A 21595-nucleotide genomic window follows, 5' to 3' on the forward strand; every position below is an offset into this window, starting at 1 on the left:
TTCTGTCCCCCCCCATATATGTATTTTGTTTTATTTTATTTTTTTACGTATATTAACTTTTTCAATACACATTTCTTTATGAATCATGTTGGGAGAGAAAAGTCAAAAAAGGAAAAACCATAACAGAAGAAAAAAAATAGAAAATAAAAACAGTGAACATAGCATGTGTTGGTTTAAATTCAAAAAAAATTTCAATTCCATAGTTCTCTTTCTGGATGCAGATAGTGTTTTCAATCCAAAGTTTATTGGGATTGCTTTAGATCACCAAACTGCTGAGAAAAACCAAATCTTTCATAGTTGATCATGGCACAGTCTTGCTGTTACTGTGTACAATGTATTCCTGGTTCTGCTTGTTTCACTCACATCAGTTTGTATAAATCTTTCCAGCCCTTTCTAAAATCAACTTGCTCATCATTTTTATAGGACAATAATATTGTATTGCTTTCATATACCATAATTTATTCAGCCATTCCCCAATTGATGGGCATCTCATTTTCCAGTTCTTTGCCACAACAAAAAGACATGCTACAAACATTTTTGCACATGTGGGTCTTTTTCCCTCCTTTATGACAGTAGATAGTTTCAAATTCTATTTTAGCCTCTGGTTCTAGAATAACAGAACAGTTTTCCTTGAATTTCTTGAAAGATGATCAGACTTTTTCTTTTCTTGATCATGACTTTAATAATTTTTAATTCTCTCTCCTGGATCTATTTTTCAGGTCAATTGCTTTTTCAATGAGATGTTTCACATTTTTTTCTATTTTAAAATTTTTTTGGTTTTGCTTTATTGTATCTTGATTTCTCATAAACACATTAGCTTCCATTTGCTCAATTCTAATTTTTAAGGAATCTTTTCTCAGTGAACTTTTGTACCTTTTTGTGAGATGAGCTTTTTTGTACCTTCCCCATTTGGCCAGTTTTGCTTTTTAAGGCATTCTATTCCTCATTAGCTTCTTGTATTTCCTTTTGCACTACTCTCAATTCTCTTTCTAATTTTTCTTCTATCTCTCTTGATTTTCAAAATCCCTTTTGAGCCTCTCCATAGCCTGTGACTACTTTTCTTGAAGGCTTTGAATGTAGGAGCTTTAATTTTGTTATCTTCTTCAGAGTGTGTTTTGATCTTCCTTGTCATCATGATAACTTTTTTTTTTTTTTGTTTGCTGAGGCAATTGGTGTTAAGTAACTTGCCAAGAGTCACACAGCTAGGAAGTGTTAAGTATCTAAGGCTAGATTTAAACTCAGGTCCTCCTGACTTCAGGGCTGGTGCTTTATCAACCTAGATGCCCCCACCATGATAACGTTTAATGGTCAGAAACTTTTTCTGTTGTCTGCTCATTTTCCTAGCCTGTTATTCAGCTTTTAACTCATTCTTAAGATAGGCTCTGTTTCCAGGGTGAAAGGTGAACTATTTCAAATTTAAGAGATTGTGTGCAGCTGTTTTTAGAGATTCTTCTAAGAATCTGACCACAAGCACCCTTTTCTGTTCTGGAACTATTAGGAGTGTCTCTGTCCCACTATAGCTGTAAGATCTAGTGTGCTAAAGCAACAGAGATCTTCCTTACTGATAATAAAGAGATTCTGTGAGCTTTTTCCAAAGCCCTCTTACCTTTTCTGCAGACCTTGCAAGTCATCTTTGGTGTCTCTGGGCTTAGAGGTCTATAAACTGCCAGTGCTGCTGCAGATTCAGAGATCTGTATCCTCTTTCCTGCTTTGCTATACTGGCGCTGTCTGCACTGGGACTGTCTGCTGGGCTCTTTGCCTGATTCCACAAACCTTTTCTGCTAACTTTTCAAGTTTTTGGAATCTCTGGACTAAGAGGTCTGGAAACCACCAATATTGCTACTGAATCAGCTTTGCTGGCTTTGGGCCAGAGCTGGGGCTGGGGCCAGGGCCAGGACTGGTCTGAACCAACATGGTGCATTGGACTCTCACTCTGATGTCACAGACCTTTTCTTTTCTTCCAACCTTCTAAGTTATCTTTAGCTGAAAAAAGTTCTACTCCATCTTTTTGGGTGTGCTGATGCTCTAAATTTTGCTTAGAGTTATTATTCAAAGGAATTGGAGTAGTTTTGGGGGAGAGGTTGGCAAGTTCTTGCCTTTACTCTGCCATTTTGGTTCTATCTCCCTTGCATCAGTTCATAAAACTTTCTTCAAATTTTTCTTGTCCCTCATCATTTCCTATAGCACAATAGTATTCCATTATTTATATGCCATAATTTGTTCAGTAATTCACAATTAGTCCACCCTTAGATTCTAGTTCTTAGCCAGTACAGAAAAAGCTGCTTATAAATATTTTTGGTACAGTGTTCATTTTCCTTTCTTTAACCTCTTTGGTTTAGCAGTTGTACTTCTGGATCAAAGGGTATATACAGTTTAATAAGTTTTTTGAGCATAACTTCAAATTGTTTTTATTTGTTTAAATCTATCAAAAATGCATTAATGTTCCTGTCTTTCTTTTTTAGCCCTTGTAGCTTTTGTCATTTTACTTTCTTGTCACCTTTCCTAATTTGTTAGGTATGAGGTAGAACATCAGAGTTGCTGTAATATGAATTTCTCTAATCATTAGCAATTTGCATTATTTTTTCATATGACTACACATAGCTTGGATGTCAGCTTTAGATAACTGCTTGTTCATATTCTTTGCCCATTTACCAATCAGGGTATGCTCTAAGTGTCTATTTTTAACATGTCTTTCTCTCCAAGTAAGTCCTCTCTCTAGTAGTTAAGATTTAGCAATTTCCTAAATATTTTTAATGATTTCTAGTCTTTGTGACAACTTCTTTCTCGTTTTTTCCCTCTTTATTGCCATAATAGTTCAAGTTCTCATTATCTATCTTCTGGACAATTAGAAAAGCTTGCTAACCAATCTCCCCATCCTCGCATTTATCAACCCTCTCTTCTTTTGCTGCTAGATTTAATTTTCTCAAAGTCTGACTTTTGTTCCATCCATCTGATTGTTCAACTTTCCTTGGGAAAGAGAATTGGCACCTTGTCATTATATGAAGTCCTAACCAATTTCTTGACCATTCTATGGAACAGGCTTGTGATAGGAAGAATAGAGTTAAAGCTGAAACTTTATGCTTGATTTTTTTTAAAAAGAAAATTTAGAGGACATCTATGTCAACCTCCTCATTTTATGGGTAAAGAAACTGAGACCCAGATTACTTCAGGTAGTAAAGGGCAAAACTGGGATTTGGACCCAAACCCTTTAACTCTAAAGCACTCTTTCCACTGTGCCACTCTGACTTAAAAGGAATGGCTGACTGGAACTGGTTGGGCATTGAAGATTTACAGGTTGATAGGCCAACTAGGATAGGCACATTGATGTATTTTTTATCAGGTTTGTTATTCTGACTCTGAATTTTTAAAAAATATAATTTTTGGTAATTGAACAAGTGTACTCTTATTCCTGGGTATTAAGTGATACAGTGGATAGAGTTCTGGGGAGTCAGGAAGAGCTGGTTTCAGACACTTATTAGCTTTGTGACCCTAGGTAAGACACTTAATTTTGCTTCAGTTTCCTCTTCTGTAAAATGAGTTGGAGAAGCAAATGGTAAATCCAGTATTTCTGCCAGGAAAACCCTATTTGAGGTCACAAATAGTTGGACAGGACTGAAACGATTGAACAATAATGTCTTATTCCTTGGTGCTTCTTAACTGATTATTGAGTTGATCTTATTTTTACTTTCAGACATTGTCTTCTAGCTCTACTAGTTAGCTCATTCTCTTCTTTACTTGGTTCTTGATAGTATGTTATACTCATTTGATTCTCATTCTTTTGCTTGTTAGTTTTTCTTTGTCATAAGGAAGTGTTCAGTCTGGAAAGGTCAGGAAAGTGGCTGTGATATATAGATGTATCATCAGTATAGGGTTTTTAAAGAAATAAAAAATGAGTATTAGTATATACAAATAAGTCTTCAATCTCAAATATTTTTATGAATATGTGGGAGGGAGGGAATTATGTTTACAAATAAGTTTTTCCATAGTACCAGATGAATGTTGAAAAAACCTGCTTACTGGGATGTTTCTCCTATAGGATTTAAGGGAAAGAATTGAAATAAAGTAAGGAAAAGAAGAGTTGGGCCTTTTATCTTTAGTAATTTTGAAAGTCTTCTCCAAGGCTTTTCCTCTTGTTTTCAATCTAGCCTACCTTAGACTTATTCTAAGTATCATCTGAAGATTTAAACTGAACTTTAGCATCTTCAAATTCTTAGAAGTAAAATAAGTTGAGTTACTGGGGGGTGAGGAGAAACACCAAACAAACAAAAAAAAACACCTCTTTTTTTGTTTGTTTGTTTGTTTGTTTTGTAAAATTAAATAGAAATTGCCTGCAGCAAATATTCCAATAGATTATTCCTGAAATAGACTCAAGGAGGTTGGGAAGATAAAATAAAAACCTTTGTTTTATTTTTCCATTAAAAATTATCAAAATAGGGCAATGTATTATGGTAATTTTATAATGAAAATAGAGATAATTTGCTGTGTTTACTTAGATGTTTTGGTTATTTATTATTTCCACTGAAGAAGATCTCACTTAGAATTCCCTTAGCAGTATCTCTCATGCTTGAAAAATGTCAAGAAATATGTATTTATCTTGCTAGGAATGTTACTTATGATAAATTCCAGAGATACAATTAACTTAAGTATAACAACAGATTTTCCTATGATAAATGGTAGAATTGGTAGAATACTACAATTATTACTCTATGATGAACATGTTTCTTGTTTTTGTTTGAATATTACTTTTCTATGCATACATCTACATTTAATTTTCTATATATTATAAATTTAATAACTATCATAAACATCAATTTAACAAAATAAGGAGGAAAATCTTATATGGCAGAATAAATTAGAATCTAATGAATGAACAAAAAAAGGAAAAAATAAATATATATATATATTTTTTTTTGGCTTCTATTCCCTATGAATTTGTAATTATACTTTTAGCTTTGTTTTGTTTTCTGTTTTGTTTTGTGTTTACATTAAAAATTGATTTTGGGTGTATAGCAGTTCTTGTATAATTTATATAAGTACACAATTTATACTATTATATAAAATACTGTATAATGAAGGAAAGAGAACTGTAATTTCAGTATTCTTAGTCAATGTCTGATAATTTTTTTTAATCTTTACATTTTTTGGTAGGAATTTGTTTGCTAAAAAGCAAAATGCAAGACTCAACACACATGATGACTTGAGGTGGAAACTATTTGGGAAAGTATCACTTCGAGAGAATTCTCAGAAAGATTGTAAGAAAACACAAAAGGTATGTCAATTAGACTAAAACATAAAACTGCCTGATGTACACAATATGTTTATAAAGCTTGATAAGCAATACAGCATTGCATAAAAAACACAAGCTAAATTCTTTAAAAAGTTAAATATGTATTTAGGGTGTGGGTGGCTTTATTTTAATTTCTTTTCCATTTCTCATTATAGAGACTTTTCATCATGAACTTCCTCTAGATACAAGCTTCTCTATTTGTCATCTAAAGCTGTTTATGATCTAACTGCCTTACTAGACCAATTTCATGTTACTTCTCCAGACGTCTTCTGTTCAGTCTGACTGCTCTATTTGTTATATCCAGGATGTAACATTCTATCTCCTGCTGTCTTTCTCCTTTCTGCCTCATAGGATCTCTATCTCTATTGAAAGCTCAACTTGGATTTCATTTACTACATGAAGCTTTTCTTGATTTCCCCATTTATGCTAAATTAATTTGAAATACTATTAACTTACTTGAGGTCATATTGTACTCTCCTGCCCCCTACCTAGAATGTAAGCTTCTTGAGGGCAAGTATTGTTTGTACATGTAGACCTAGCTTAGTGCCTTGTGCATAGAAGGTGTTTTCACTCCAGAAGTTCCAGAGCTTATGAATTGCTCAAGCAATCAAGCTGTATCAATTAACACTGTAGTTTTTTTTTAGTCCATTAAGCCAAGAAAAATGGAGTAGGAATACAATTTTATTTCAGAGTAAAATTATAATATCTTTGCATCATTTGACAATTTGGCCCTTCTATTGTTAATGAGTGTTTGTTAAATTGTGTTGAATTTCATTAATTGCATTGATAAAATATAATTTATTTGGTCTTTTATTAGCTATTGAATATTTAGATTATTTCCAGGTCTTTGTATTTGCAAATAATGGCATGTCTCCCTCTTTATGTGTTTATACATACATATACATGCCACTCTAACTCTGCTTCTGTTCTGCCTCCGCTTTGTGGCACAGATATTTTATTGAAGGGCCTGGGGTCGAATCCTTGTTCTATTATTCTTCGTATGAGCATTGATAAGTCCTTTTACCTATCTAGGCCTCAGTTTTTTCTGTGGTTAAAAATGAAAGGAATAGGTGGAACCAGACAACTCCTAAGCTCCAAATCTGCCCTCCTGTAATCTTTTTTCTTTTTAACACCCAGGGTTCTTTTCAGGGTCTTGGTTCAAAAGCTATTTTTCTTCAGTCTTGTTAATATTGTTTGAATGATTTTGTCTTTCTCATTTATCTTTTTCTTTAAAACATGAAAATGAATTATGGTCTTTAGCTTAAAGGTTACACGTGATTGACCAGGACAGCTAATTACATGGTAATATAGTAATGCAGTGAAAGAAAACCGTCTGGTTTAAAATCTTAGTAAGATAAGAATATAATTATACCTGTATTGGTCATACAGTTCTGTTCATGACCTGGTTTGTCTTGCTTTTTTCCTTTCCTGTCTTCAGTGTGCTGAGTTAGTAGGGACAGAGGAGAGGAATTTTGTGATTTTTAAATTTTGGGCATCATACAGATGCAATTTCATCTAACATAAAAGCATAATGTAAAAGCTTAGAAAAGACACATACTTTTCTTCCTTCTATTATTCATGTTCATTATTCTCAAAACTCGGGAGTCTTTTTACACTTCTGTGAAACAGAAGGAAACCTATAGGAATAACAATTAGAACTAATTTAGTGACATTAGTTGGTGTGAAGTGTAGGAGAGAGCATATTTTTGCTTGTTGGTGTGGCACCTTTGAGCCTTAGCTCATCCTCAAACTGGATTTCCTCCTTTATACAAGGAGATGCTTAGGGCAGGTGGTCCCATGGGTCTTTTCTGTTGCTCTTGTTATATAATAAGAGGGAAGAAAAGAATGAGTTAGTCTGTCCCAGATGGCAACTGGAGGAACAGAACCAGTGAATACTAAAGCCCCCTGCCTTTCAGTCTACTCAACTGAGAATGAATGTAGCCAGCAGTTTTATTTAATAATACAGTTGGAACCCATTATCAATATTATGTAAATAATTTGTTTGATATTGTAACTTTAGTTATTATAGAATATCTCTAAGGCCAGGATCCTGTGGTGGTGGTAGTGTAGAGATCTCAGACAACGTTTAGTAAAGTAAATTTTCATCATTTACACCAAACAAATATCATTCATGCTCCTTACTTTGAATCATGGACAATTCTCCTTTTTATGAATTTAGTAGTCAGTTACTTATTTGTAAGAAAAAAGTTATACCTAAAAACAAGCAGATCTTATTTTGAGTCATTGTTGTTATGCCCCTATGGACTACTCTAAACTGGTAGCTCCCCTTAGAGCTACTCTTAATGCACGTCCATCAACGGCACGGCTAGGCTACACTTACCTGTCTTTGGGCACCAACCCGGATCCCATAGAGACAGACCACCAGGAAGTAAGGGTGAAGCGAAAGAGAACTTTATTCTTAGATAGCATATATTTATACCCTCCTGATGATATGGGGAAAGGGGGAAGTCCTCTAGGAACCTGGCATAATGGGATTGGCCCAAGAAGAAGGAGGGAGATGTGCTAGGCTTTGAGAGCACTATGGAGGGAGGCGTGGTACCTGGAATCAGACACTGCCTCTTGAGACTATGCCCCACCTTCACATAGGACTCACCTGCACCTTGGAACCTCTCATCCCTCAGGTCCTCCCACATGCTTTGAACTGCATTCCTTGCTTCTAGAGGCTTTTTAACTCTTACAATTGTTTTGTCTCTAGTTTTAGAAAACTAATGTAGAGGATTCTTTCAGGGTAAGTAGTTGTTCTATTTTTAAGAGTAATAGTTTCTAGACTATGGAATCCACATCATTGATTCTGTAATACTAGTTTTCTTAAAAATGTGAGAGAATTTTCATTTAGTATATATTTAACTACTTTGGGAAATATTTAATGTGGATTTAATATGGATTTTAATAGATGGATTTTTTTGTGTAATCTTTTTTGAAGATTCAGTTTACTGTGTTCATTATACAATAAGGGATCTGTGGTAATTAAACTGTAAATTGGGCAGCCACTTGATGCTTGAGGAATAATTTTTTTGAGAGAATATATAATGGTTAATTGACAATCACAACCATTTCTATAGTACTTTAATGTTTGTAAATTTCTTTCTTTCCAACAAGACTAAATAGAAAATTTTGATTATATTTTATTGATATAACAAAGATCAATGTCTACTATTTTTCTACATAAAATAAATGCTGAGAAAAGGCTTGATCAAGGACAGGAAGGTAACTTATGATATAGTATAAAGAGAACTAGTTTTGGAATTAGAAGATCTGGATTTATGTCATGGCTATGGTACTTACTTTTAAAAAAAGTATAACATTGGACAAAGTCATTTAACTTCATAATAAGAATTTTAATTAGATCATCTCTTGATGTATACTCCTTCCTTGAATGTGTCATCTCTGGGGACTTTCAGATAAGAAAGACTAGTCTTATGGTTCAGATTTATATAGGAGACTCACAGGATGGATTAGGACCACATAGCCAGGTAAAGACAGAGCCAAGATTTGAAATTGAGCTTTCTAACTGTGAGTCCAGTATACACTCCATTATTCTCCCTTACTTCCCAGTGCTAGAATAGAATAAAAGAATTTTTGAATTGGAAGAGACCCTAAAGATCAAAAAGCCTGACCCCTTTAACCCCAGGAAGCTTAAGTAACAATATTCATGGTCATAAAGTTAAGAAAAACAGAGCAAAGGCTGAACTTTAGGTTTTCTGTCTTCAATTTGATAGATCTGAGAAGATGACCTTTTGTGCTCATCTTAAGGACACCTGAATGTATGCTGTTAATGAAGTATAACTTTTATATACATGCTGGATCTGTGACCCAAAATTGGGTAGTGGATGACAAAGCTGTCACTTGGCACTTGTTCCTCGTCATAGTATCCCAAGATGGATTTGGCCCAGGACCTCCTCCTGTCTTTGTGCTTTGCTGGCCAGATCCTATTATCCCTTATATCCATAGACCTGGTTTCAGAATTCTTTCAAAGCTTCCATTGACTTTTTATGTCTTTAAAACCACTATTAAGTAGCTGATTATTTTTAATATTTCAGAAGGTCTGTGAGAGGAGAATACTAAAGCATTTCAGTGATTTCATCAATGTGAGTATGGATGATGCTGATCATCTGTTGCTAGAGATTCATGGTACCCTCACATACACAGTTCTTTTTTGGGCATGGACTTAAAGCTTTTCCATTTGAGTACAGGATTTAAATGAGTTCTCTGCTAGCAATCTTTGAGATTCTAGAGCTATCTGTGTGATGTGATAAAAGAGTGGAGAAACTGCACATGAAAAAAAAATACAGAACTACTGCTTATTTGGGTATTCTGAAATACTGTTCTGCACTAGAACATGTGGGTTTTCTTTTAAATTGAGAGTATATAGAGAACCCCAAAGATTCTACTATTACTTTTAGAAATAATCCACACCTTTAGCAAAGTTTCAGGATACAAAATAAACCCACATAAATCATCAGCATTTTTATATGTCACTAACAAAATCCAACAGTTAGAGTTACAAAGAGAAATTACATTTAAAGTAACTACTGATAGTATAAAATATTTAGGAATCTATCCGCCAAGGGAAAATCAGAAACTATATGGGCAAAACTACAAAACACTTTCCACACAAATAAAGTCAGATCTAACCAATTGGAAAAATATTAAATACTCTTGGATAGGGCAAGCAAATATAATAAAGATGACAATATTACCTAAACTGGTCTATTTAGCGCTATACCAATCAGACTTCCAAAAAACTATTTTAATGACCTAGAAAAAATAACGACAAAGTTCATATGGAAAAACAAAAGGTCAAGAATTTCAAGGGAATTAATGGAAAAAAAAATCAAATGAAGGTGGCCTAGCTGTACCAGGTCTAATATTATATTATAAAGCAGCAGTCACCAAAACCATTTGGTATTGGCTAAGAAATAGACCAGTTGATCAGTGGAATAGGTTAGGTCCAAAGGACAAAATAATCAATAACTTTAATAATCTAGTGTTTGAAAAATCCAAGGGCCCCAGCTTTTGGGATAAGAACTCAATGTTTGACAAAAATTGCTGGGAAAATTGGAAATTAATATGGCAGAAACTAGGCATTGACCCACACTTAACATCATACACCAAGCTCAGGTCAAAATGGGTTCATGACCTAGGCATAAAGAATGAGATTATAAATAAATTAGAGGAACATAGGATAGTTTACCTCTCAGACCTGTGGAAGAGGAATGGATTTATGTCCAAAGAAGAACTAGAGATCATTATTGATCACAAAGTAGAAAAATTTGATTATATCAAATTGAAAAGTTTTTGTGCAAACAAAACTAATGCAGATAAGATTAGAAGGGAAACAATAAACTGGGAAAACATTTTTACAGTCAAAGGTTCTGATAAAGGCCTCATTTCCAAAATATATAGAGAATTGACTCTAATTTATAAGAAATCAAGCCATTCTCCAATTGATAAATGGTCAAAAGATATGAACAGACAATTCTCAGATGAAGAAATTGAAACTATTTCTAATCATATGAAAAGATGCTCCAAGTCATTATTAATCAGAGAAATGCAAATTAAGACAGCTCTGAGATACCACTATAGACCTGTCAGATTGGCTGGAATGACAGGGAAAGATAATGCACAATGTTGGAGGGGATGTGGGAAAACAGGGATACTGATACATTGTTGGTGGAACTGTGAATACATCCAGCCATTCTGAAGAGCAATTTGGAACTATGCTCAAAAAGTTATCCAACTGTGCATACCCTTTGACCCAGCAGTGTTACTTATATCCCAAAGAGATCTTTAAGAAGGGAAAGGGACCCGTATGTGCAAGAATGTTTGTGGCAGCCCTCTTTGTAGTGGCCAGAAACTGGAAACTGAGTGGAAGACCATCAGTTGGAGATTGGCTGAATAAATTGTGGTATATGAATATTATGGAATATTACTGTTCTGTAAGAAATAACCAGCAGGATGATTTCATAAAGGCCTGGAGAGACTTACATGAACTGATGCTGAGTAAAATGAGCATCATGATCAATTCTGATGGGCGTGGCCCTCTTCAACAATGACATGAACCCAATCAGTTCCAATTGAGCAATAATGAACTGAACCAGCTACACCCAGCAAAAGAATTCTGGGAGATGACTATGAACCACTACATAGAATTCCCAATCCTTCTGTTTTTGTCCGCTTGCATTTTTAATGTCCTTCACAGGCTAATTGTACACTATTTTAAAGTCTGATTCCTTTTGTACAGCAAAACAATTGTTTGAACATGTATACATATATTGTATTTAATTTATACTTTAACATATTGAACATGTGTTGGTCAACCTGCCATCTGGCGGGGAGGGAGAGGAAGGGAAATATTAGAACAAAAGTTTTGGCAATTGTCAATGTTGTAAAATTACCCATGCATATATCTGGTAAATAAAAACTATTAAATAAATAAATAAATAGATCGATAAATTGAAAGTATGTGTAGTGCTTCAGCCAAAGTATACTTTAAGCTTTTGTGATCTGGTTTTGGAATATAATTACCTTTTTTATAATGTTTCTATAAGAAAAGATTTTTCTGAGTTCCAGTCAAAACTTTTAGAATATGACTTTTTCTCAAGTTAGGCACTTCTAATTTTTTTATGTAGTTTCTTGTTAATCATAGCCTTAGATGGCTGGTCTCATTGTTGAGACGAATCAAAATGTGCAGTCTGAAAGTGAACCCTGTGGTTTCATAATAGTAACTAACATAATAGTAAAATAGTTTCTAAGAAACAAAAAGGAAGTTTTCCTTCTTTTTGTTTTCTTTTGGCAATTTAGTATATATATATATATATATATATATATATATACATATATATATATATATATATATATATATATATTAAAGAAACCATATTCCTTCCTTCCCTCTTTTCACATATTTATTAAATGCCCTAGAATCTTTTAGTATCTCTGTGAGCTAGTCTGATTCCTAAATCATTCATTACTAATGATGCATGGACATCCTCTAGCACTTTATTTTGTACAAGTGCATTTTTATGATAATTTTGAGAATTAAATCTGGGGCTTTTAAACCGATAAGAGTAGATAGAGCCTTTCACCTATATTTTGTATCTCTTTTAGTGATTGAATTATATTGAATTCAACCCTTTCCAAGGTCTTTTGTTAGCAATTCATTCTTCATAGAATAATCACAGTATGCTAGAATTTGAGAGTAGGAAGGGAATGTTCAACTCCTTCCTTAAAGCAGGAACCTCCTCTACCTAACATGTGATGATTCATATTCCATTTGAGGAATTCCACTGATTTGGAATACCTTCCTATATTTGTTCAGATATTTAATAGCTGGGTGGCTACAGGCAAGTCTCTAAACCTTTGAGCCTCAATTTTTTTCTCTCTTGGTAAAATATGTGTTACAAACTTTAACATGCTTAGAGATGGGAGTTGTTCTGGAGCGCTTAGTGTTGTGAAAAGAATTTTCTACTTGGAGTTTAGAGCCTTGGGTTCATATCCCAGTTCCAGAACTTAAAAGATTTGTGACTCTGAACAAGTGTTTTCACTTCAGAACTGTAGTTCCACCAACTAGGAAATGAAAATATACTCATATATTTATTTATCCCTATAAAGTTTATGTGGAAAAGTGCTATTAAAATACTTTTTGAAGCAATCATTCTACTTTTCAATAGTTCTAATTTTCAAAAGTTTTTTTCTTAACTATTATCTTTGTAATTTTAGTGTATGCATAATGAATATTTCATTACTGAAAAACAAATTTGAGGTTAAAATCTGTTTTTTTTCTATTCCTTGCTTCCTTTTGTGTGAATATATTATCTAAAATCTAATCACTAGTTGGCTATTTAAAAATATGTAGTTTGAACACATTTTTAAAACATAGTTCATATTTCTGTGTTATTTTGCTATTTACCAAGTTCTCAACATACTTGCCTTCAAGATAGAGTGATAGTAAATACAATAGTGATTTATATATAGATCCACTAGCTAAAATAGAATCTCTTTGAAAGGGAAAAAATTAGATATATGCAGCAAAAAATAATACTGATTACATGCTACACTCAGATTTGATACAAACCATATCTGGGGAAATGGTATTCATTCATTCATACCAACATAGTAATGTCTTTGTTTCACAGAAGAGAAAATTGAAGTTTAGAGAAGCTGTATCTTGTCCACAATTAACAATGCTAACTAAGTGGTGAAACTGAGATTTATAATGAGGTATTCTGATTGCTAAGTCTAGGGTTCTTACACTATACTATCAAAGTTACTCTCAAGTGTGTTTTCCTCTGATCTTAATACTTTGAGGACTGAAGAAAGATTATTTGATTTAGCAGTTAAGAGGTCATTAATAACCTTGCTGTGACCAGTTTGCTGATTGGTAGGCTGGGAAATCAGATGGCAAGTGGTTGAAAAGTGAGTGGAAAGTCAGAAAACTAATTGCCATTGGACAATATTGCAGTTGAATGAGTTTTTAAAAATAGGGAGGAGACAGCTTTTTCTAAGAGTTTAATGCTGAAAGAGAGAAGATACAGAGAATGGTAGGTAGCTTTAGGGCCTGATTATGGAAAGATTTTTTTTTTCTCAATAGTATTTTATTTTTCAAAATGCACATAAAGGTAGTTTTCAACTTTTATTTTTGTAAGACTTTGTGTTCCAAATTTTTCTCCCTCCTTCCCTGAGTACCTCCTCAGCAAGCAATGTGATAGAGGTTAAATATGTACAATCCTTTTAATTATATTTTCACATTTGTAATGTGCAAGAATAATCAGACCAAAAGGGAAAAAAAATCAAGAAATAAAAAGCAAACAAACAAAAAGGAGAAAATAATATGCTATTCAATCTCTTTGCGGATAGCATTTTCCATTATGGAAGAATTTTTAAAGCAAGTTGTAGATGGTAGGGATTGAATTCATGGATAAGGAAGAATGAATACTGGAATAGAAAAGACTGTGAGATGGGAAGGGACACTTTCAAAGACACAGATGGAGTTGTTGGCTTTTGCTAAGAAGGGTCACCTCTTCAGAGACTCTACAAGTGAGGAGAAAATGAGGGATGGTGTTAGGGAGGGTTTGAGGTATAAAGAAGGATTTGAGAACAGGAATTTCATGATGGATGACCTCCTATCTGCAAAACAGAAGACAATGTCCTCTGCTAAGAGGGACCGGAAGGAGATAGCTTGAGAAGAGGTTTGAAACAGCTATTGTGATGTAGTCTATTCAAGTGTTGAAAAGGGAAGCATGATAAAAGGATAATAGTACAGATATGAAGAGCCAATTGACATTAGGAAGCATAAATTGGTATGGATCCAGTCAGTGTGATTTTGTGATTTCTTCTAGTAGTTTTTGGCCACATATTAATTAGTAGGACTTAAAAAAGCACAAGATGGTAACTCAGGTTTGGTGTTTGGCAAGATGATAGGAGAATGAAGCATCAGTTCCAGTTGATAGTCTGACACTTGGAAGGTAGGAAAGTGAGACCTGTCTAGGAATGATAGACTTGGAGAGCAAGGAGGAATTGGATGATTATACAACATTATAAGGAGGTTAAAGAATAGACTTAAGAGGAGTGAATCAGAAGAAAAGATTGGAATAAGCAATCCAGCAGAGCAACTTTAGTCTTTCATTGTTTTGGTCCAAGCAGTGAAGTGAAGGGCAGAGAAGACTGGGGATTCAAAGAAGTGTATGGGAAAGATGAATAAGAGAAGAAGCAGCAGAGACAGTTGGTGCCTACACTGCTAACAATTCTGAATCACTCAATAAGAGATAAGCAGAATATTTATCAAGCTCTTTCAATATGCTAGACCCCAAAATGAAGAGAGGAGGGAACTTTACTAATTATAAATCTGGGGTTTGTAGTTTTCTAAGAGCAAAATGAATCAGTAGTTCAATGGTTGCCAAATTTTTAAAAAAGCTAATGTGATTGTAGGCATTATTAGGAGAAGAAATAGTATAGGAAATGACATATTTATAAGGGCCATTGTGTGTAGATTTGCTTATTTTGTTACACTTATTTATTAGTTATGTAGTACTATAATAATCAACGTTTTATTGACTATTCTAAATTCTCAGTTATGTGATAGTATGGAGCACAGGATAAAACAAGCCAAATCAGACCTTGGCCTTTGACCTCAAGGACCAAAAACAACATTTTTTTTAATATAGCTTTTTATTTACAAGATATATGCATGGGTGATTTTTTTTAGCATTGACAATTGCCAAAACTTTTCTTCCAATTTTTCCCCTCCTTCTCCCCATCCCCTCCCCCAGATGGCAGGTAGATGTTAAATATGTTAAAGTATATGTTAAATATAATATATGTATACATATCCATATAGCTATTTTGCTGCACAAGAAGAATCAGATTTTGAAATAATGTACAATTAACCTGTGAAGGAAATAAAAAATGCAAGTGGACAGAACCAGAGAGATTGGAAATGCTATGTAGTGGTTCACACTCATTTCCCAGAGTTTTTTCGCTGAGTATAGCTGGTTCTATTCATTATTGAACAAATGGAACTGATTTGGTTCATCTTATTGTTGAAGAGAGCCACGTCCATCAGAATTGATGATCATACAGTATTGTTGTTGAAGTATATAATGTTCTCCTGGTCCTACTCATTTCACTCATGATCAGTTCATGTAAGTTGTAATGTTCTCTTTTCTCTAAATTGTAATTCTTCTCTGGGAGCATATTTCTTGGGGAGCTTCTGGGAGCAGCCTTAGTTTCAGTTCAGTTCAATAATCCCAAATTCAGCCAGGAGTTAAAGTCCTTTACTGTCTCTTTCCAAATCTTATCTCCAGATCCTTTATTTTCTCCTTCAAGTCTTGTTTCCTTCACTTGGGGCTCAGCTCGTTTTCTTAGAGGCCTCTCTCTCTCTTTGGTTCCCAAGAGCTTTTGTCCTAATGTCTCTAAATCTAAAGGTTTGTCCTTCAGTCTCCAGCCTCTCGTCCTCCCCAATGTCTCCAGGCAGCACGAAGGTAGACGTGGGAATAAATCTGACTCTGCCTTCAAGAGTTTCTGCCTTGTGAATCCCCCAGAAGTCAATCCTAGTTCTGAATCTCCCAAAGTCCTCTTTGACCCTGAATTTCCTGAAGTTCTCCCGGGAAGTCCTCTCCTTGACTGAATCCCGACTTTTTATATCCTCCCAGAGAATGGGCTTGTGGGTACTCCCTGGGCTTGTGGGAGCTCCTTAAAAGTATGCTCTCTTAAAGGTGTGAATCTCATGGAATTCTAGTAAATACATTACTGAACTAGAGAATTGTTAAGTACCATGCTAAATTAGATAATTGTATCCATTTCAGTGACTTAGCACCTTGTGAGAATCCTAACAGTAAGTCTTTCCAGGCCTTTCTGAAAATCCTTCTGCTGGTCATTTCTTAAAGAACAATAATATTCCATAACATTCATATACCACAATTTATTCAGCCATTCTCCAATTGATGGGCATCCACTCAGTTTCCAGCAAAAACAACATTGTTGTAGATAAGTTGGATACGCACACACTTTTAGGTAAGAATACTCTAGAGAACTTTTATCATAGTAAGTAGTGGTTAAATTATAGGCCATCACTGAAGTGAAAGTTATTTTATAGAAGTAAAACTAAACAAGCATTATAATCTAAATAGCATGTCAAATTAGAGAAAAGACTGTTTAAACCTCATTTCAAGCCTGAAAATTTAAGACTTATTTTTAACAACTCTAACATGCAAAACAGAATTCACATTTCCGTAGTACTCTTAAAAGTTTTTTCTCACAATAGCCATATTGAAGTAAGTAGGCCAAGTATTGTTATCAAATTAATTTATAGATAAAGAAAATTGGGCTTCCAAGAAATAAAATGGCTTTCTCTGATCATCTTGTTTTCAAGTATTGAAGCCTGGATTCAATCCTAGTCCCATGTGGATTCTCATAGTAGAAGTCCTTATGTTGACAGTTTCATTAATGCTTAGATTACAGTGCTTGCTAAATTTCCTGAAGTGGGTTTAATAACAAGTTTTGCAACACTCATGAAAAGGATGATTTCATACATGCTTGGATAAATTATCTTTTATGTTGTGGACTATTTTCTTGCTATCCATTCTAATTTAGCTAATTTGAATGGTATCTTATTCATTAATATAAATTAGTTTTGGAATGAAACTTTTTAAGGAAAAAATGTATTGTCTTTAAGAATTATCTTTGGCATGGGGTAAAGCCTATTCATGCAATTTGCTTGATTTAAGAAAGGTTCTAAGCTACATCCTCAAATGTTCTCTTTTTAAGGAAGATCTGCTTAAAGATAGATCTAAATAAGTATTCCAGAAATTTCTGAGATTCTTTTACCCAGAGTTCTAGTAAATTGACATATCTTATAGGAGCCTTCTGTTAAGATTGTTATGCCTTGACTATATTGACTGTAACAGTGACTTTTTTTTTTTAATAGCCCAGATATTCTGATAGCCCAGAAGAGAGTTGTATTTTTTTTAATTCATTTTTCCAAATTATCCCCTCCCTCCTTCCACTCCCTCCCCCCATGGCAGGTAATCCCATACATTTTACATGTGTTACAATATAACCTAGATACAATATATGTGTGTAAATACCTTTTTCTTGTTGCACATTAATTATTAGCTTCCGAAGGTATAAGTAACCTGGGTAGATAGACAGTAGTGCTAACAATTGTAACAGTGACTTAATAAACTGACTTGTATTTAAATTTTGGAAGTTTGAGAATGCATAGGGTTGCTTTCCTTGTCAGGGTTGTCATAGGAGTTCTGATGACTTATTTGTTGGGATGTCTTGACCCATTTGAGTTTTTAGGATCTTTGCCTAGTTGGCCTCTTGTTGTTCAGTCTTATTACTAGGATTTCTGATTTATGCTATTTCTGTGTATTTTTGTCATTACTCAGGATATGTTATTCTTTAAAATGTCTGCCTTTCTGAACTCCACTTATACCTGGCCATGACTTTAGATTTGTACATCAGAGTATGAGCTATAATTCCATATTGACCTTGGGCACAGAATAAACACTAGCACTTAAATCATTGGCAATTTATGAGCCTATCCCTACTTTTCAGTCTCCTAATACTAATCCCTTCTTTTACTTCCCTTTAATACCTGCCCCTTGCCCCTTGTGGCCCAGTGCTGACATCTGTTGTTATTTGTTAGTACCTAATTCTCTATTTGTGTGTTTTACAGGAAATAGATAGTAAGGTAGATGTTAGAAACTTTTCCTTCCTGGTCCTTGCTCTTTTGAGTCCTCTACGCAATCCATTTTCTCTCTCTGGATTCCTATTTCCTTATTTCTAAAGGGATTTGGATTAGATCTCTTGGATCAGCTATGAAATTCCAAGCCCATAATTTTTATTAGCTACGTTTAAACCTTTTCAAGGTATATTATCTGTTAGGAGATACATTTCTTAGTCCTATATGTGAGTTTTCACATGCAGAGTCACCATAATTTAGTTCCTAGAGTTTTTTGTTTTTTTTTTTTCCCCCCCAGCATTTTTCCTAATAATGGCCAATGTTTTGTTGACCTTTTTGGGCATAGCAGTTAGATCAGTGTCTTTAGAGAATAATTTGCAAAGATTCCTGATCCTATCTCTTGAATCATAATCACTAGTTCAGAAATCAAATAGACTTAATTTGGGCCATTTTTCATTTGAATGCATTTTTATGTACTTAAACACATTGATATTTATCTATAGTTTTTCTGTCTCTTTCAGTTGACACAGGATTTTAGTTGATTTTCATTTGAGTATTTATCTATGTGGAAGAGTTAATTTTTCCTTGTATACTGTACTCGAGCCACATTATTCCCTCTATCTCTTTTTTTATAATCTGGTTCTAAATTTTAAAAAACAGTTTGTTAATGACTTTTTTTTACATTGCTTACATTTCTCCCATGACCTTATTTTTCTACCTTCCAGATAACCATTATTTAAAGACTTAAAAAAAAAAAAAGAAAAAGAAAATAAGAAAAAATAGAACAAATCAACAAAATTGATCGAAACAGTGAAAAAAATTTGAGGTTATTTGCAGTATGTCACACTTATAAGCTCCTTTCCCCCAATCTTTGCAAAAGAGCAGATAGAGTTGTGTTCTCATATCTCTTCCCTGGGACCAGTTTTATTCTTTATAATTTCATAATGTTCATTTTTGATTTGTTGGGGGGGTTGTTTTTTTGTTTACAATGATGTCATATATATTGTTTTGCTACCTCTAAATTTGCATCAGTTCATGTAAGTCCATGCTTCTCTGTATTTGTCATGTCCCTTAGTAACTCATGTCAGTAATATTCCATTAAATTCATATCCTACAATTTAGTTGTTTCCCAATTGATGGATATTTACTTTGTTTCCAATTCTTTTCTACTACTAAAAGAGTTATTGTAAATATTTTAGTGCTCATGGAATCTCCTTTTGTCATTGACGTTCTTGGGTCAAACCTTTGGCCATTTTATTTGTGTAATTCCAAATTACTTTTTACAATGGTTATACAAATCCATAAATCAGCTGATAAAATACTGGTGTGTTTGCTCTGTATTTTTAACTTAGTAACTAAATGCAGAGAGACAAACTCATTGGAACCCTGTTCCTTTTCAGTCTCTAGTTGCTAGTTGTATGGCTTGAGTTAGGTTGCAGAATGTTTTTGGACACTGAACCTGAAAGAGATCTCAGAGGTCTTTTAGTTCATCTGCATATTGAATAGTATTTCCATAACAAACGATCATTCTTGCTTAAACAGAGATGGTATCTTCTCAGTCTAAATCTAAATTTGTAGATAAGAAAATCTAGGCCTAAAGAGATTAGATTTTCAATCTGCTGTTCCCCCAGGACGTTTAGTAAAGTTATTAATCTGATGACTGTAAGAAAATGAAGTCACTATGAATGATTGTACCATAGGGTTTTGCTGTGAAAAAACAAAAGATTTCTCTGTTGTCGTTTTTCTGTGATATCTAGTCCCAGGGTGAAGTAAATCTTTCTAGATAGTACATCTGTTATCCAGAAAATTGTCAAATGTGTAATCCTTAAGTTTCTGAGAGCCACAGATAGTCAGCACAAAATGGAAGCCATTCTAAGATGTAGTTCTATTTCATTAGTTGTACCTTGTCTCAAGGTAGTGACAATGAAGATTTATGAACAGCTGGATTAGAAAACAAACTCCAGTGTGTTACTTTGTCTTAAAGAATTACTATATTTTCAAGCATCGTTCTGATTTATTACTGGGACTCTACTCTGAAATTTTTAATCATTAAGGAAAATTCCACTAATCACGTGGATATTTGTGTAATGACATTCTAAAGGTGACAACTCATTCTCCGGGATGGGTCCTCCTCCTTTGTTCCCGGCTTGTCATGTTAAGGCATAATAGAAGAAAATAGAGAGAACTGATTGGATGTGTTGCCTCTGCAGATGATTAATGTGACTGCTGCAGCTCGCCTGCTTTCTCCAAGCTGGAGAGCACATTCAGTTGCATGCAGACTGCTCTGATTCTGGCAGGAAAGCAGAGATAGGGGAGGGAGGCCCAGCAGCCCCAGAGCTGGAGGACCGGGGTTCAGCATTGCCTGCGTGAGTGCAGCTGGCCTGGTGAGGATGGTGACGGGGTGAGCGCCTGACGTGATGCGGGGGGCCATGGAGGTACAGCCCGAGGATCGCTGAGGACCCGCAGCTTTCATGGTGAGCAGAGCTGCCCAGCATGATGCCTCCAGCGTGGGTGTGCAGCAGGCTTCTGCCTGGGGCCACCTGCATGGGGCATCGTCATCCATGCCCCTTTGCTTACCTGGGAGGCCGGCTGCGGAGTCCTTTGTGCAGAGCCAGAGGACATTTTCTCTTTGTACCCAGCTGGGCTGTTCATTGATCTGTCTGCTACGGTATAGAAGCTTTCTGTCTGAGCAAAAAGTGGAGCTGTTGGAGCAGAACTTTCTTGTTTTATACATCCTAAATAGTCTGCTTTCTGTTGATCTAGACATAGATTTTCCATCTCCGTTGTAAAATGTACATTTTTTTTTTAGTCTTGGTACATTTTGTCAAGTGCCTGCCCCGTATCTCAGGTGACATTATTTAAAACCCAAGTTAAAGCTTGTTATGTATAGAAAATTGACAAAATGTGTTTTTTTCCTCTATGAATTCTTTCATGTTAAAAATAAAGGGCCGAGACCATTTAATTGGTACCGTGAGTTTCATCTATTTTTCATGTTACTTTAAATTTAAAATATTTCCAGACATAAATGGGTCATACACGTAATTAAAGAGTGTTATAAGGTTTGTATCTTATTTGCTTTGTATAGTCAGAGAGACTTT

General features: G+C 34.5%; 1 protein-coding gene across 6 annotated transcripts in view; it reads left to right on the plus strand.

Annotated features, from left to right (window-relative positions):
- TBC1D14 (TBC1 domain family member 14) overlaps positions 1-21595 on the plus strand; it is a 121896-nt gene that overhangs the window by 53653 nt on the left and 46648 nt on the right. For 4 of the 6 annotated variants that reach the window (XM_074272585.1, XM_074272584.1, XM_074272586.1 and 1 more), the window contains one exon: positions 5149-5269. In XM_074272585.1, the coding sequence (XP_074128686.1) occupies positions 5149-5269 (121 nt within the window). Of the gene's footprint in view, positions 1-5148; positions 5270-7884; positions 8037-20733; positions 20972-21595 lie in introns of those variants that run through there. The other 2 variants (XM_074272589.1, XM_074272587.1) reach the window with 2 other exon arrangements.

This window comes from Sminthopsis crassicaudata, chromosome 6, assembly GCF_048593235.1.
Source record: "Sminthopsis crassicaudata isolate SCR6 chromosome 6, ASM4859323v1, whole genome shotgun sequence".
In the NCBI taxonomy this organism is placed as follows: domain Eukaryota; kingdom Metazoa; phylum Chordata; class Mammalia; order Dasyuromorphia; family Dasyuridae; genus Sminthopsis; species Sminthopsis crassicaudata.